Source organism: Rhipicephalus sanguineus, chromosome 9, assembly GCF_013339695.2.
Source record: "Rhipicephalus sanguineus isolate Rsan-2018 chromosome 9, BIME_Rsan_1.4, whole genome shotgun sequence".
Classification (NCBI taxonomy): Eukaryota; Metazoa; Arthropoda; class Arachnida; order Ixodida; family Ixodidae; genus Rhipicephalus; species Rhipicephalus sanguineus.
The window spans coordinates 28410727-28427218 of NC_051184.2; the positions used below are offsets into that span (position 1 = coordinate 28410727).

General features: G+C 45.1%; 1 protein-coding gene and 1 long non-coding RNA gene across 2 annotated transcripts in view; one reads left to right on the plus strand and one right to left on the minus strand.

Moving 5' to 3' along the window:
- LOC125759810 (uncharacterized) overlaps positions 1–16492 on the minus strand; it is a 99005-nt gene that overhangs the window by 52787 nt on the left and 29726 nt on the right. The window contains exon 2 of the long non-coding RNA XR_007417501.1: positions 16187–16259. This is a non-coding gene — a long non-coding RNA (uncharacterized LOC125759810). The remainder of the gene's footprint in view (positions 1–16186; positions 16260–16492) is intronic.
- Positions 2809–16492, plus strand: part of LOC119404862 (zinc finger protein 160) — a 58217-nt gene continuing 44533 nt past the window's right edge. The window contains exons 1-7 of the mRNA XM_049419042.1: positions 2809–2954; positions 8238–8297; positions 8582–8641; positions 8929–8967; positions 10146–10205; positions 10831–10928; positions 15764–16484. Coding sequence (XP_049274999.1) covers positions 2931–2954; positions 8238–8297; positions 8582–8641; positions 8929–8967; positions 10146–10205; positions 10831–10928; positions 15764–16484 — 1062 coding nt within the window. The 5' untranslated portion in view covers positions 2809–2930. The remainder of the gene's footprint in view (positions 2955–8237; positions 8298–8581; positions 8642–8928; positions 8968–10145; positions 10206–10830; positions 10929–15763; positions 16485–16492) is intronic.

Consider the following 16492-nt stretch of genomic DNA (forward strand, 5'->3'; position numbering starts at 1 on the left):
CATGTCGAATCTGCAGTTTATCGTAGTGTCTTAAGAAAGTTGTCCAGCGATTAAACAAATAAGTTTATGCTTATGCAAAGTTAAACAGCACAAAAGATGAGGACACAAGATAACAATGCATGCACAGCACCAGTCCTGAAAAGATGCACACAATGGCACTGTGTGTGTTTTCTTTGTCCTCATCTTTCTTGCTGTTTAGCTTTGCAGATGTTGCACCAACTTGCCCAAACCAAAGCACTCAAACCAAATTTATGTTTATGCCTCTATTTTTTTTTAACCCTTTTGCTCGCGTGAAAAACGACAAATTGTACCAAATTTACTAAAAATTTCTTTTCACTCAATTTGTAAAATAAAACAGTACCATTCTTTCAATTCAGTAGGGTTCCTTTATTTCACTAATTGCGCAAAAAAGAACTCGAAGGTGGCTTCACTGCATGGCAATAAAACAAAAGCCGAGAACCAAGTTGCACAACATGGACAAGTGTGGCCATCTAGCGTGGGACCAATTTTTGTTGACGACGAGTGTAGGCGAGTGATGACGAGATCGGTCATTTTGGTACAAAATCTCATGACTATACTTGTTAGCGGGAGCGAAAGAGTTCATGTCCAGGATGTTTGAAGTTGCTACGGAAGGCTCATCGAGAAAGACTAAAATGAGTGCTGGCAGCTGGCACGAGCGTAACGTTTGCAGGCGGAGCTTTGCAAACCCGAAATATTTCGTAAAGCGTCGATCGGATCACGCACGTGAGCGAGAAGCAGCACGCATGCCCTGGCTGTGGGAGGAAGTTTGCTGCGAAGTCACATGTTATTCAACGTTAGCTGGTCCACACGAATGAAAAGCCCTGCAGTTGCCTCGTCTGAGGCAGAAAGGTTGCTGGTAAGTTCAAGCCCATTTCACGCAATGGGGAGATGCCTTATGTTTGGCAGATGTGACGCGTCCAGATTCTGCAGGAAGAAATCTTCACGTAGACAAGAGCAGCCACATGCAAGTGGCATAGACTTGCACTCTTGGCCAGTGTGTGGCAAGGCCTTCAGGATGAGAGCTATGTTGGACAGCTTGAAGTGGCACAAGAGGGAGAAGCCGTGCCACCAATGCCCTGCCAGATTTACATGGAAGCACTTTCTGCAGAATAACGCAGTCACACACATGTGAAAAGACGCACAAGTGTGCCATGTGCAAGAGACTCCTTGCCTTGCATACAAACCTAAATATGCTCTTGCTTTTACTGCACCACAGAAAACTAGGGGACAGTTTAGTACGGCACATCTTGCAGAGAACTGAAAGAGTTCTTCGAGCCTGTATAGAAATTAAGTGAGAGACAGATGGGTGGGATGTTTAGGTGCCCAGTGGGTGGGTTTTGTAGTCAAACCAGCTCGTTTAATTGTTCATTTTAAAATGCAGTTGCACTGTTATATGTGCCGTGGGACGATATGTAATATGTGTAACCATGGCTTCACGTGCCTTTGGAGCTGTCGTCTGTGCTGTTTGTATCAAGGAATCTTTCCTCCTGGCAGTGGTAACTGTATGTCACACGTGCGGATTGCTCCAATTCTGCAAAGGCTGTCTGCAGCATTACGTCCAGACTTGTGTAACGATAAAAAGTTTGCATGAAGTTTCCGCAGTAGGCCTTCGGCGCTTGCTGTCGCTTCTTCCAGAGCCGGCCAAAGCACGCGTACGGGTCTAAACGTGCCCGAGCGCGCGTTCAAGAGGTTGAGCATGCAAAGACTGCGAAGCACTGCACTGTAGGTTGCAGCAGAGAACACCCGTGACTGCAGCGCACTAAACCAAATAAAGGTGCTCCACTGAAAGCTCCCATCAGCTTGGCCAATAAAGTGTGGCCAACGCCTCCTGGCATGGCATAGCTTGGTTTGGCTAAAATTGTTTACAAAGCTATCCACCGGCGTCTCCAGCGAACGCTTCCGTCAGCGTTCACCGGCTCTGCGTGGTTATACAACCATTCAACGACAAGCGCCCTTACAAATATGATCTTGAGCATGCTCGAGGATCTCGAGATTCGAGTATTCGCACTTGTGAGAGGACTCCGAAAGGTCAGTTGTTGCTGTTGGCCCGTGTGACTGGAGGGCCGGTAACATGGCCTGCAACAGGGCACGCGCTAGCACGCTCACCGCAGAGTTCCCTGGAACTTTGTTCTCGGGTGGCATCGTCATGGCGTCTTTAAACTTTTTTTTTTTTTTAAGCGTTCCTCTGCGTGTAGAACGGCCCAGTGAAGCGTCATTCGCCCGATCATCTAAATGCCGTTTGGCGTTAAATTTTCTGAGAGCGAACATTTTCCTGCCGCCTAATTCGCATTAATAGGCAGTTTTAGAATAGCGTACGCTAAGTTTGCGTTAACGTTTGCGGCCCGCTATTTCCGTCAGTTAACGGGAGCCCGCAAGCGGTTAGCGTACACGTTAGCGTACGCGCCTCGCATATTGGCACCTGACTCACTGAACACGACCAACAGCTGTCAAAGCCATATTTCCTTCCCGAGTAGTCACATCCCTCCCAGTTCGCACTTGTTCCGGGAGCCTGAAACCACGAGAAACCTACATGTTTTCACACGGCCGCATCACACCAGCAAGTTTGGCCCAGATATGGCGATAAACCAGATAAACGCTGTCAAATGTTCACCTTTAACGTAAAATCAAGGTAATCTACACGCACACCGAGCCGCCGACTGAGACGTCGGAAAGTAGCGTTGCGGTGTTCTCTGGTGCGGTTGCGAGTTTGTAGCTAAGCTGGCTAAGCCAGGCTAAGCGGCTAAGCCAGGCCAAGCTCAAGCCGTTTGAATTGGTAAATAAACATGGCGTCACGCACTTAAGTAACCTGCATCGGCTTTCGTTTTTGATGTGTAAAAGTACGCGTGAGCGTAGCTTGACGTGCCTTAGTAACAGTCACCAGTGCCGTTTATACCACTGCTCATCCCTCGATGATGTTCCTCGTGCCCCTTGTCGTACGTGTATTTCACACAAGTGGATCGCTTCAGTTCTTCGAATGCTGTGTCCAAGCGTTGCGCCCAGACCAATGCCTTGCTCAGACGTAACGATAAGCAATAGATAGAGCTTCATACTGTAAACTCTTGCTGAAGTTTCGTCCAGTATTGTTTGCGGTGCGTACTTGACTTGCCATTGTGAACGGTTGGCCGTGTAGGGGGGGGGGGGGGCTGTAACATCCTGTAGCAGTTGCGCTGCGTCAGTGGAAGGCGCTAGCGCGACCGCCAGCGACACCATGTGATCCTACTTTAAAAGAATGTTAAGGCTCCTTCGGAACAGTTCTGTTACGGTTAAAGCAATACTTAAAAATCCATGCGAAACCACCCATGGGTGCGCTTTGTGTCGTCGGTTCCTCCCTTCTTATGTCCTTGTTCCCTCAGTGCGCCTTTTTTGCTTTAAGATATGAACCGTTACCAACTAGCCCAAATGGCTGTTTTGCTACACCCATGGGAGTTGTCTAGTGATGCGTGAGCATCCTGTTTTCCTGTAGGAAAATGTATGGACGTCAGACTCTGCCCAGGCGGCGCTGCGAATAACACCGCCACCAGTGCCTTCATCGCAGCCCATGCTACCCATGCGCTAACTGGGTAGTACAAAGAGAGCCGTCCGCAAGCGAATGTGCATAGGCCACAATAACGGTGGTGTTGAGACGTGGTTTCCTGAAAATCAAGGACCTGGAAAGCTTCTTCCGCCAATCCACGCTTCAAAAAAGTAGGAAGCTCATCAAAGCGAACTGCAGGTACAATGCAAAAGAAGTTCCAGCTATTCCAGCGCGCTGCAACTCTCAAGTACAAGCGAGCATCGCACGACACCGAGTTCTAGGCAAGCCCTTCAACGTTCGTTCTCTTGCGCCTTAATGCGTTAAAATTGGGTATATACGTAATGCCAAAACGATGAAGTACATACACGATCAATTTACTTAGCTATGCATCTTACGATCAGTGGTACAAAGCTTGCTTTATCAGGGACGAATGGCCCTGGCGATTTTCGCCTTTTCAGTTGCATTCTCCCTTCATCTCTCGCTTCCTGTGCATTGGACTTTTTTATTACGCATCCTCAAATGGTTTCTTGATGGTTGTCTTCTGTTTGTATATACTGCAAATGGGGACACGTACGTGTACACTTTCGCGGGGTACAACCAAAGGCAAAACCGTGGCCTCCGAGATAGCTACGGCAATCGCGGAGGCCACAGGCAAAACATACCTGAACGTGGTCATAACCTACATTTTGCCATTTACTTGTATGACACGTGTTAGCTAGTTAGAAACGGAACTCTGAGCGTTCAAAACGTACCTGCGCGGTGCTTCTCACTCTGTGTTAAATGGCACGCACCGCGGTCAGAGCCTCTGCTGAGCTTCATAGTCAAGGTTACCACAGTTCTCCGTCAGGGCTACGCATAACAACAGCAGAGCCACATTATCACACTTTCTCATGCAACCGGCCGTAAAGAACGCGGGTATACTTTGCTTACCCCCAACACGCTCGCAGCAGCTCGTATCCAGCTTAGAAGACTGTAGAATTGTGCGTGTTGCTACAACATGATTATGAGTGCGAATCAGCGCAACCAGCATTCTGTGTCCTCTCTTCTGTCCCCTCCTGTCGGTTGTGCTGATTTGCACTCCTAACTGTATCCAGCGCTCTCGTCTTCCTGCTTCGTAGGACAGCTATGGAAATCAATAAAACTGAACGTTGTTATTCAGTCCTTTACGTACGTGGCAATTCACAATGCAACAATAGCGTCGACTACAGCGTTTCTTCGTAGCGTGCGGAGCGGTCTCGTCTGCTGTTGTTTTCGCCGTCGTTCTAGCGAGTGATCCATCAAGCACTTCATGGCGGTTTGGTCGTTTGGTGGCGCGTCCGACTAGCAGAGAGAAATTCACAGCTCTCATTCTGAGTATTAAATGTGCAAACACAAGCAATATTAAGCTCAATCGTTGTTTCACACTCGCTAGTTGGACCTAGTCCCACTGCAAACTGTGCATGGGAGTCGGTCTTTGTACTACCTAATACTGTTCCGACAGGTGACGCTACGCTCTTGCAAAACTCCAGAGTCTGACGTCCATAGTCGCGGAGTTCCGTAGAACTTTGTTCTTGAGTGGTGTTGTTATGGCGTCTTTCAACATTTTACTAGCGTTCCTCTGTGTCTTGGACACATTTCACATTTAGTGAAAGGTCATTCACGCGTTCATCGAAGCGCATGTTTGGCGTTAAACTTTCTAAAGGTGGACATTTTCCTGTCACATGATTCAAACTAGCGTCACCATTACCCCTAGCGTTGCACGATGCGTTCCACCAAAGCCGAAGTGTCTGAGATGCTGAATCTATCTTGTTAACACGCTGGGACTTAATGCATCATGTGCTATCACCAAGTGCCAAACCTGAAGTGTCGAAGAGGCCGCATCTGTTTTGGTAAAATTGCTGGACGAACTTCACCAAGCGCCAACTTAAAGTGTCGAAGAAGTTGCATCTGTTTTGGTAACATTGCTAAACGAACTTCACCTAGTGCTATCGTTATATCTAGGTGCAACACTATTCACTTCCTTCTGTTAATGGGTCGGAAATGTTTCCTGGAAGCCAGTTTCGGCAGAGTTTGTAGTTAGACTACTTAGAAGAAACACAACAAAAAAAACAACTTATTGCAAATCGTATGGACACATACAGTGCCACTTTGCAACCGATTCTTTCGTAGAGTGGCCAGTCAAAATCGCAAATGTGTTGACACTCGCTGTACAGTATGGTCCACATTTAGAGAAAATACTCGAGTGCACGGTGGGCTAACTGCTGGCCAGATTTGGAAATGTGGAGCATACGTGTAGAATCACAAGGGCAGTTTGTGCCCCTCGTCGTCTGCTACTTCACGACCGCCGCGCTCGGCACGCACTAGCAACATGCTATATTTCTATGGTTGGAAGGACAAGCGTGCCGTGCTCGCTGCATCAGGAATCAATTTTGTTGTCTATTATCAAAGCCGGCCAGCTGGTGTGAGCAGCATGTGGAAAGCTTACGAGTGACTTTTCAGTGAGCACTGATTCGAGGTTACCAAAGTGACTGGCTTCGTTATCAGAATCAAAAACCCAGGCGAGTTAAAACTGAAACCAGAGTATGATTAGGGGTCATGCTGCTTGGGGAGACCAACTAATTTCAACCACAAGGGTTTCCTTAACGTGCACCTAAGTATGAGCACACATCTTTCCTTTGTAAATTGACCCCAGTTGAAATTCGGCTGCTGTGGCCATGGAGCGCATCGCATCAGAAACCACAGCAACAAACAAACAGCACCTTTTTTTTTGCCTGCTGATTACACGACGAGGCGCAAGCAGAGTGGTGGCTACATGAATTGCACAGCGGAAAGATGCAGCGCTCGCCAAGCGCAGGGGCGGAAAGTAGCAGGCAAACAGCGGCAAGCCGCCCTTACGCCTTTATGTGTGTGCGCCGCGTTTACTAATCTCGCCGCCAGTTCGCGCCACGCTGGGTGCCAGCCACGCGTTCGCGTATTTCCTCTAAGAGTCGACCGTACTGTACATTGGCTCAGTCTCATTTGCTCTGTTATGTTCCTTTATTACCGTACTTGCCTCTCTGTAGCGCTGAGTCGTGCTTCTGTGTGTTCTGCAGTCTAAAGCAACAATTTTTAATATTGGACAAGATGAGCACGTGAAAGAAAAAGTGCAAAAAGAAAAATTCAACATCAACTATACTGATGCGTGATGCAAGCGATGTGAATTAGGTGAAACAATTGACGAATCGACAGACGCTTTCTCTCTTTGCCCTTCCATGGAAAAAAAACAGCAACAAAACGACACCAGTTTATTGTCGGTTGATGCTTACTGTAAGATGGTACACGTGTGCTTTTAACTTGGTGCTTCACGGAAGGAAAGAAACAGTCAGGCAGGGAGGTTAAACAGACGATGTAAGAGAGAGAGGAGGAAAGGAAGGAAGGGAATGTGTGGCGAATTCGTCGATGCATGTAGGACGTCACCGCCTGTCAAAGGCACTAGCCCGACGTCCTCAAAAAGGCTCGTCTAAAGGGTATCCCAAGTTGGCTATAACAACACGTACCCTGTGGGAAACTTGCTTGTTCAACACTTCAAATGAGTTGTTGTATACTAGCACATAATTGATGTAAATGTTCAACTATATATAAATACAAAGGAGGCTCATTCAACATCACTGAAAAGAAAGAGAAAGTAAAATGCGGTGCAAACATTTTCCCTCCTTTACCAGTTGTCTTTTACCCTTTACGTAACGAGGCGCTGGGGGACAATGCTCTCTGCTATGGACCTCCCGAGGTCCTCTGAGCCATGATAGTGAAAAGAAAAAAATCTACATTTGGACAGCAAGTACTAGTAAGATACACATTTTGTTTCTTGGAACTTGAAGTTGTCCACGTGAGGCCAAAACTCAGTACCAAGGCCCATATGTAAGGTAATGCACAGCGCCTAAATTCACTTTAAATTTGCTGAGTGGTACTCCAAGAAGTATTTTTCATTGTAATATAACCTAGTGGGTGATTAAAAAATACTTCATTTATTTTGTCACTTTCTTTACACGTGGCTTCTTGTGTGACCGAATTCTAAGTAACTCGCACAGCTATGAACAGCCAGAGGAAAAGGAAAAAGAGGAGTGCTTTCTGTTCCTCTATGAATTTCTATCTTTAATATGCCAACTTGCCAACTAGTGAGGACCCAGACCCTCGTTCTCAATAGCCAACTTCACTTCTTACCTCCAGCTCTGCGTGCCTCTAGCTCATTGCCATTCTGGGTGACTGCACGACATCTACATGTACACTGTAGCCCAGACTGTATACTTGGGGTAGACAACAGGCAGCACCTACCATTGGACTGATGGTGCTAAGAAGACTTTATTTAAATATTAGTTGATTAAGGAACGTACGAGATGTACTTTCGTTTGGGATGTACACTTTTCTTTTGTTGTTGTCTTTGTGTTTCTCAGAGGTAGTGTTATCTAATATATCTTCATATTAGAAAAATACACTTACGATGACTTATATTAGTTTATTCCTGAACTCATTTTTTAAAACTTGCAGAAAGCCACTGCTGCGTAAAGACTTGAAACTTTAAATGAGGTAGCTTCTTATAACCAAGAGTCTGAAATGGTTCACTCTAGTCATCTCTACTGAATTTAAAAAGAGAGTGAGAACCTTTCCTTAACATGTACACGTAGTGCAAAAGGGTTTGCTTCCAGCTCTTCTCAGGAATTTAAAAAGCCTTTGTTTTTTTTTTTAGAACATGACTGGTGTTGACATCAAGTTTGAGCCAACTAGCCCAATAACCATACTACATCATGTAAGTGTACTTACTTATTTTCACGCAGATTATCTGGTTTTGTGTTAGCATTCGTGCTGTATTTACGGGTTAATGAGATAGGTATAAACCACCAGTGTTCCTGTTTATGTGGTGGCGACGAGGATCCTTGCTTTCTTCTTTCAGTGAACACTGCAATATTGTTCACACCAGTACACTAAACTAAACTTGGTTGGCGAATGAGGCTCTTCAGCCTGCCTGCGTTGTTTAGAGTACAAATTCCCTTTTCAACTTAGCTCAGGAACAAGTAAAAATGTCTATTTCAGGCCATGACAGATGTTGACATGAAGATGGAGTCGATCAGCCCTCCCTACACATTACTTTATGTAAGTAAAGGATTTTTTCATATTGATTCTCTGGTTTTATATGAGCAGCATTGTGATGTTTGTGGATTGATAAGGTAGTCAGACACAGACCAATAGCGTTTTTGCTTGTTTGGTGGCAATCAGGATCCTTTCGGCCTTCTTACAATTAACAGTGCGAAATAATTCTCACTAGTACGTTGAGCTGAACTTTGATGGAGTATGAGGCTCTTCAGCATGTGTGCAGTGTTTAGAGTACACGGTTCCTTCCCACCTCAGCTCAGAACTAAATGCAAACAAATCTATTTCAGGGCACGACAGCTGTTGACCCTCCTGCCACACCGTGTTATGTAAGTAAAGGGAGTGCCTTCATTTGGTTCTCCTGTCTCATGTCAAAAATATTGTGATGATTCTGGGCTGAGAGGGCCATTCGACAATTCCCAACAGTGTTCTTATTTATTTGGTGGTAACCAGGATCTTTTTCTGGCTTCTGACATTATAACATGATTGCACAGCGCCCATTAAGCGAGGACACAACACAGCACCATCGCTGCGTCCTCTCCCCTGTCCTTGTTTCAGTGCCTGTGCCATGTGCTTTCCTCTGTCCTCGTTCCAGCACCTTTGCTATCCTATCCTTCCTCGTTCCAGGCTTGTGTGCTGTCTGTCCTCGTTCCAGCGCCTGTGCTGTGTGCTCTCCTTTGTCCTCAGTCCACTACCTGTGTTTTGTCCTCTTTCTTCATTCCACTGCCTGTCTTTGCTGTGTCCTCTCCCTTGTTCTTCATTCCAGTGCCTGTGCTATGGCCTCTCCTCTGCCCTTGTTTGAGCAACTGTGTCGTGTCCTCTCTTCCGTCCTCATTCCAGTGTCTGTGCAGCGTCCTCTCCTCTGTCCTTGTTCCAGTGCCTTTGCAGTTTCCTTTCCTCGGTCCTCGTTGCAGTTCCCGTTCATTGTCCTCTCCTGTTCTCATTCCAGTGCCTGTGTGGTGTCCTCTCTTCCGTCCCCATTCCAACACCTGTGCTGTCTGCTGTCCTCGGTCCACGTTCCCAGCAACTGTCTTTGTGTGTTCTCTTGCTTTTCCTCGTTCCAGCACCTGTGCTGTACCCTCTCCTCTGTCCTCGTTCTAGTGGCTGTTCTGTGTCCTCTCCTTTGTCCTCATTCCAGAAACTGTTCTCTGTCCTCTCCTCTATCCTTGTTCCAGCGCCTGTGTTGTGTCCCCTCCTCTGCTGTCATTCAGTTTGTATTCTGCAATCATGTCGATATGGTTTCATCAACTCATCCAAACCGCCACTCATTCTTCCACAACACTACAGCCCCAGTAGCCCCAGCCCCAGTAGCCCCAGCCCCAGTACAGCCCCAGTAGTATCCTCAAAGCTTTGTCAGCAATACATAACACTGTAAATTCGGTCGCGCAAGTACACTAAGCTGAACTAGGATGTAGAGTGAGGCTCTCTTGAGCATGTGTGCAGTGTTTAATGTCCACGGTTCTTTTGCAACTCGGATCAGAGATAAAGGCTTTTTTTTTTTTTTCAGGGTGCGATGGGCGTTGACATCAAGGTGGAGCCCAGTAGCCCACCGTCTACACCACTTCCTGTAAGTGAAGGGAATTTTGTTTTCTTTTGATTCTCTTTACTTCAAGCCAGCGTTTACGACAGTAGTATCCTTGAAGCTTTGTCAGCAATAGTGTTGTAATGATTGTGGTTTTATGAGGCAGGCGTACACAGATCAACAGTGCAGCAGTTTATTTTGTGTCAGCCGGGATGCTTTCTGGTTTGCTATCTTTGTCCAACAGTGTTCATGTCAAACATTGCCATTGCATAATGAAGTCAAGTATGATTTTCTTTCTTCCAGTGTATTGTGTGTCTGCATGCATTTTTGAAGTTTTCTCTGTCAAGTTCATTTTATTGTCTCACTTTGCACGAACTATTATGAATTGTTACTCATTTTAACCCTCGCTTTCCATGGCCTTATGTTGATTGTTGGCAGTACTTTTGAAAATATCTTAGATCGGTGGTACGCAAAAGAACGGTATCACAGGAGGAAGGAACACATACACTGTTCTTTGACACGGACACCGTTCTTGGACGCTGTTCTTGACAGAAACGCGGACACCGTTCCTGTGATACCGTTCTTTTGTGCACCACCGATCTAAGATGAGTTACCCACTCGCCCAGCAGGCTGTCCTTCTGAAAGTAGGTGCATTTTTTTTTTCCTGTAGATATACATTGACAGCAACGAAAAAGGACCACTAACTGATGCAGTACTTGCAAGTGACAGCTCTGAAACTTCAAAAGACAGCATGGATAGCAGCCCAGGGTGAGCTCACTGGAGTCCAGTGAAACACATTTGAAAGAACTGTTTGTATCAATTCTTTCCAGAGAGGTGCATAGATTTTTATCCTGGTGCAAGAGGTTGTCCAGCAACAAGTTCATTTGCCATCTTACAAACCCATTTATAACCTTTACGCCTTGCTTTATGTTATTTAGGACATAATTTCACCAATGGCAACTCGATTATTTTGGCATATGGTTGAGGCATTATCGATAGACGAAGATGAAGCAACAGAAAAACGGGACGAACATTGTCAATGTGTTTTATTGCACAGTCAATCATGTAGCCCAGGCTATATATGTAACCATCAGAAATATAGAAAATTTATGTCGTTCCTGCAAGGGGGTTCAGGGGTGGCATGTTTTTGTGAAATGTCCCACCGAATGTCTTAAAGGGACACTAAAGAGCAAAACAATTTTTCTCATATTAGTAAAGTACTCTTTCACGATGCCAAAAACACCACGCTTGCTGCAAGAAGACGCTTAGTAAGCGAGAAAACGTGCAAAAACAAAATGTGGGTAGCGACGCCACCTAGAAGTTTCCGCACCATTCGCCGTGACGTCACATGTTTTGACGGCGCCTACTGGGGACTACGTAGTTCCTAATTCGTAAAAATGAAGCACATTGTCCTCCGAGGGGCCCATAGACTTAACTTACCAAGTTTGGGGTAATTTTGTTGAGCCAATGGCGCCAAAATACGATACATACACTTTGAAATCCGTGACGTCAGGCAGGGAGATTTTGGCGTGATATTTGAAAATGAAACTTTGAACTTTATTTTCTCCTCTATTAATAAACCTATGATGGCGAAATTAACGACGTTAGAGTTCTCAGAGCACAATTTATCGATCTAAACCAATTCATTGTTTCTCTTTAGTGTCCCTTTAAAGGACAAAAAGCCTCTTGTGTGAATTTTGTAACTGTCTCAATAGTGAATGAGCAATTGCATACAAACTGAGCCGTGTCAGGAAGTAGTATTGTTAGAGCATGCAATTAAGCACCCATGCTTTTCCTTTTTTATGTGATTAGCAATGCACCTTTGTCCCTGTCACCAACTTTCCATTTCTGTATTGCTTTATAAACTGGAGTTATCCCATATACGTATCTAACATTGGTTATCAGACTGTGCCATTTTGGTACAATTATTCTTCGTTTCACCTTGACACTCAAATGTAACTTACACTAACTGCTTCGCTAGTTTCACTGGCTTACAAGGGAAGGAACATTTCCTGTTCTGGCAAGAAAGAGAATTTTAAGCAAAGCTCTACCTACATCATTCCCTCTTCTCTCTCCCTTTATTTTATTTGTAGTTTTTCCTTCTTAGCATGTGTATTCCTGCTTACGTCTCAAGGCTTCCCAACTTACTGCCATAACCAGTTTGACATTCCGGCATGTATAAGCACACCCTATCCTCTTGTAAGTGTGACGAGGACATGCTCAGCGAATAGGACAGGGCTCCAGAAAATGCAGGCTCAAGCAGCATTCTTCGTTCAACAGCTTCTCGATCATAACCAGGGCTTAAAGTCAGGGGGGCCCAGGGATAAGGGGGGGGGCGCCCCCCCCCTCTAATTTTCAAGGAGGGGCTCGGCCCCCCCCTCTAATTTTCAAGGAGGGGCTCAGCCCCCCCCCTCGGCAGGTCAACTGTAGCACTGCGGCACCCATTTGACAAGCACTGGAGTTGACTTTTTTAATGCAGTAGTGCTGTGTGGAGGTGAATTAAAGCTCTCCAATCTTTTGATTAATGATTTAATCGTAATTATTCGGTTGATGGGGTATCATCAGAAAAAGAAAGAAAGAAACAGGTTTCATCGTACTGCTGGATGCAATTGCTCGAGACGCTGCACACCATGGGTCACCACCATGTTCGACTGAGCTTCTTGGCACAACACACTTCAACCAGGCACCTGTGCGTGAGGCTACCTGTTCGTCAATCAGTGAAGGTTCACCTTCATCTCTTTAGGTCAACAGTCAATCCTCATTCGTTTAGTTGTGTATGACGAGTCTGTTGCAATGCGAAATACGCATGTATTTTACCTACCTTTTACCTGTAGAAATAAAATATAGCATTGTGGTGCCTGAGGTTCTCATTGCAGTAAGCGAACTAATGTTCTGCTTTGCAGCTAGACTTATTTGGTTTGAGTTCGCATATCGTTATTCTTTGACATCCCAAGTTATTCCTGAAAAACTATTTCTAAAATGCCCTCTTGTTAGTGATTGATTGGATAGGCGCATTGAGCAAACATGCGAACTAGACGCTGAATGATATATTTCTTTGTGTAGCATTCATAAGCATTCGTTCAGTTTTAGAGACAGTTGACTTCACTACACTGTGGTCGTACCAAACACAACCTAATTCAACCTAAACACGCAGAAACATCAAACAGACGCGCATGCGAAGCAATTTTCATTTACGTTTCACTCGGGGTCCGAGCTTCATCAGATGAAGCTCAGACTCCCCCCGAACGAAACAGCACCGCAGCCTGCTGTTTTGAATTTCTGTTATTGCTACATTCTAGAATGTTGTGTATACCCTCGTCAGATGTGTTCTGTTGCCGCCACCGCCTCTGTCTGATGTATAGGGGGGTGAGAACGTAGTCAAGCGGACAGTCGCTTTTATTCTCACCCCCTCCATCAACTTTGTATTGGTGGAAATAAACGTTATTATTATTATTATTATTATTAAATGAATATCGCTTCGCACGCGCGTCTGTTTGATGTTTCTGTGAATATTTCACCGGACCTAGAAACCCTTTGTTGTTTTGGTATATATAATATATATACATGTGAGCTGTGTCAATTGCATTACTTGTGTCCGAGTTTGACTTCTTCTGTAGCTGCTTTGATGTGCTCGCTTCTTTTACTGCGATAACAATCATATGGACATTCTAGGCATATTTCCGACATCACCGTGATGTTCCATACGTATATACTTATTGATATATATAGATAAGTCACTAAGAAATAGTGTACTATAGAAAGGTCTGTTTGAGTCGCTCGACCAGGGCATCTAACGACCGACCTTTTGCTTCGTGGCATGAGACTGTAGACAACTTGGCAAAGAGCACACGCATGCTCCTCTGCGCAAGTGATGTGCTATTGAGACATGTTCTTTACTGTTGACAATGAGCCAGCATTTCTGAAGTGCAAAAGCCGCTTCAGAGTTGCAGTGGCTCGTTCACTAACTTCCCAAAAGATGGCGCAAAAGCCGTTTTTTTTTTTTCTAGTACACAGCTGTGCTCGGCGTAGTGTGGCCTTGCTTGCCTTATCTTGAAAGCGATCTGCGAAGCAATGAATACAAAGTTTAGTTGCAATGAAGGCTTATGATAACTTCATGTACGGTGCGTTCTGACCAATTAGTTTGCATTAAAGCAAGTGCCATCAAGAACGTCAATTCACCCTCTGCGAAAAGAAAAGGCTTTGCAATGGGTACTTTAGGCAATATTTGCTGTGGCACTGTATTTATTTCTTTGCTGGCGGCGATGGCATACGCGAGGAGATGCAAATTCTTACTTGGTGGTTAATGCGTACTACCGTTTAGTGCGTAGTTATGCGGCGTTCCCGGCAGGTACACATTAACGAGGTTCCACTGTAGTATCCTTACACTACAGTTACAAACAACGAATAATGCTCCTCTGTTTTCTTTGGCTTAATTGGCTGTTGGTTTTTTAACAAAGAAAGGAGCCTCTCGAACAATTCCCCTTATTTCGCACTTTCATAGCGAGGGCTTCGTTCCAGCAGACGTGATACAGCATGTGAGGGTTTATAGGTCAGCTGCCGCCTTGTATAAAGAACACGTGCTTCGTGACGCCCTCTGGCAAAAAGTGTTCCACACTTGCCACCTTGGCTACGAGTAGCGCTGGCTGACACTCCCAGGGACTAAACACAGATAAATACCCCACAAAGTGGACGAGGGAGCGCCCTCTTTCGTAATTCGTTAAGGCGGTCCGATGTCGGATTTCTGACATCCCACAAAGTATGTAATCAAACAAAATAAAATAACACGTGAAATATACATATGACAACTAAATATAGAAAAGCAAAATAAAACAAACAAAAGTTGAAATTATGATAAATGCAGTAAAGCAAATTAATAAGGGAACCAGAATACGATGCCTGACGCCATGGTAAGCACAAAACACAAAGAAAATGCGATCTTCTGTTAAGGTATCTTAACGCAATGGATCGGTTTTCTCACAAATTTCGAACTAGGACAAGTTCTTCTCTTGTAAATTGAACATTCCGTCTCGTTCGATATTTCGTCTCAGTTGGACATTCAGACTCGTTGGACATTCAGTCTCGTTGGACATTCTGTCTCGGTTGGACATTCCGTCTCGTTGGACATTTATTCTCGTTGGACATTCAGGCTCTGAATCGGGTCTATCCACTCTCGATACACCTGCTAATTTAGTAAGCCATTTTTGCTACAGTTCATATTGCCAGTAAAGCTGCTAGTCTTGATTTGTATAATATTCCAGTTGGTAGGCATCGCATCGACTGCTTCTTCCTTCTGGCAAACCTTTGTATTTTTTCTTTTCATTCTCTATATGCAGTTGTGAGCAGCTCTTCTCTTTCTCTCCTTTCTGGTGCTGTTTTCCTTATTTTTTGTGCAACCTTACATCTGCCATATTGCAAGAACAACTAACTCAACCATTCAATCTTTCATCTCAGTGGCAATGGTGCTACTGCAAAACAAATGTCGTTGTTGTGCTGTTTGTCATACTTTCTCTATGTTATTATTATGCAACTGATTATAGTTATGGTATGTTTTCCTGAATTACTATTAGTATTTTTGTTTATTATGACTTTTTTTTCATGTCCAGAATCTCGGAAGGAGCTACAGAATCTTCACCAAAAAAGTGCAACAGGAGGGTCGACAGCTTGCACATGTGTGACATTTGTGGGCTGTGTCTTACAACAAAGAGCAGCTTAAAAAGGCATCGGCTCTTGCACACAGCTGAGAAGCACTGCTGCACACTCTGTAGCAAGCAATTTCCTAGCAGGAAACGTCTGTTGCTACACCATTTTGCCCACGAGGGCATGAAGCCCCATGCTTGCCCCTCGTGCAAGAAGAGGTTTTCACTTATATCTTATTTGAATAGACACAAGTGTCCGCAGACGGGTGAGATGCCATATGCATGCCAGATGTGCCCATCTAAATTCCGCAGTAGAGGATCTTTCAACAGGCACAAGAAGCTACATGCAACTGGAGTGGAGATGATCAACTGCCCGGAGTGTGGCAAGACCTTCAAGCAGGTGACAGCACTGCAGAACCACGTGAAGTGGCACAAGATGGAGAAGCCACACCACTCGTGCCATCTTTGCCCAGCTAAATATTCCAGAAGATATGATCTAAAGAACCATGTGTCAATAATGCACACGAATGAAAAGAGGCTTAAGTGTGCCGTGTGCGAGAGAGAGTTCAGCAGGCGTGATAGCCTCAGGAGCCACATAAGAAGAAGGCACGTTGACGTCAAGGCTACCGTGGCGAGCACTGAGAGCAGGGTGGAGATGCCAAGTAGCCCTCTCTCCATGCAGCCTCCTGTAAGTGA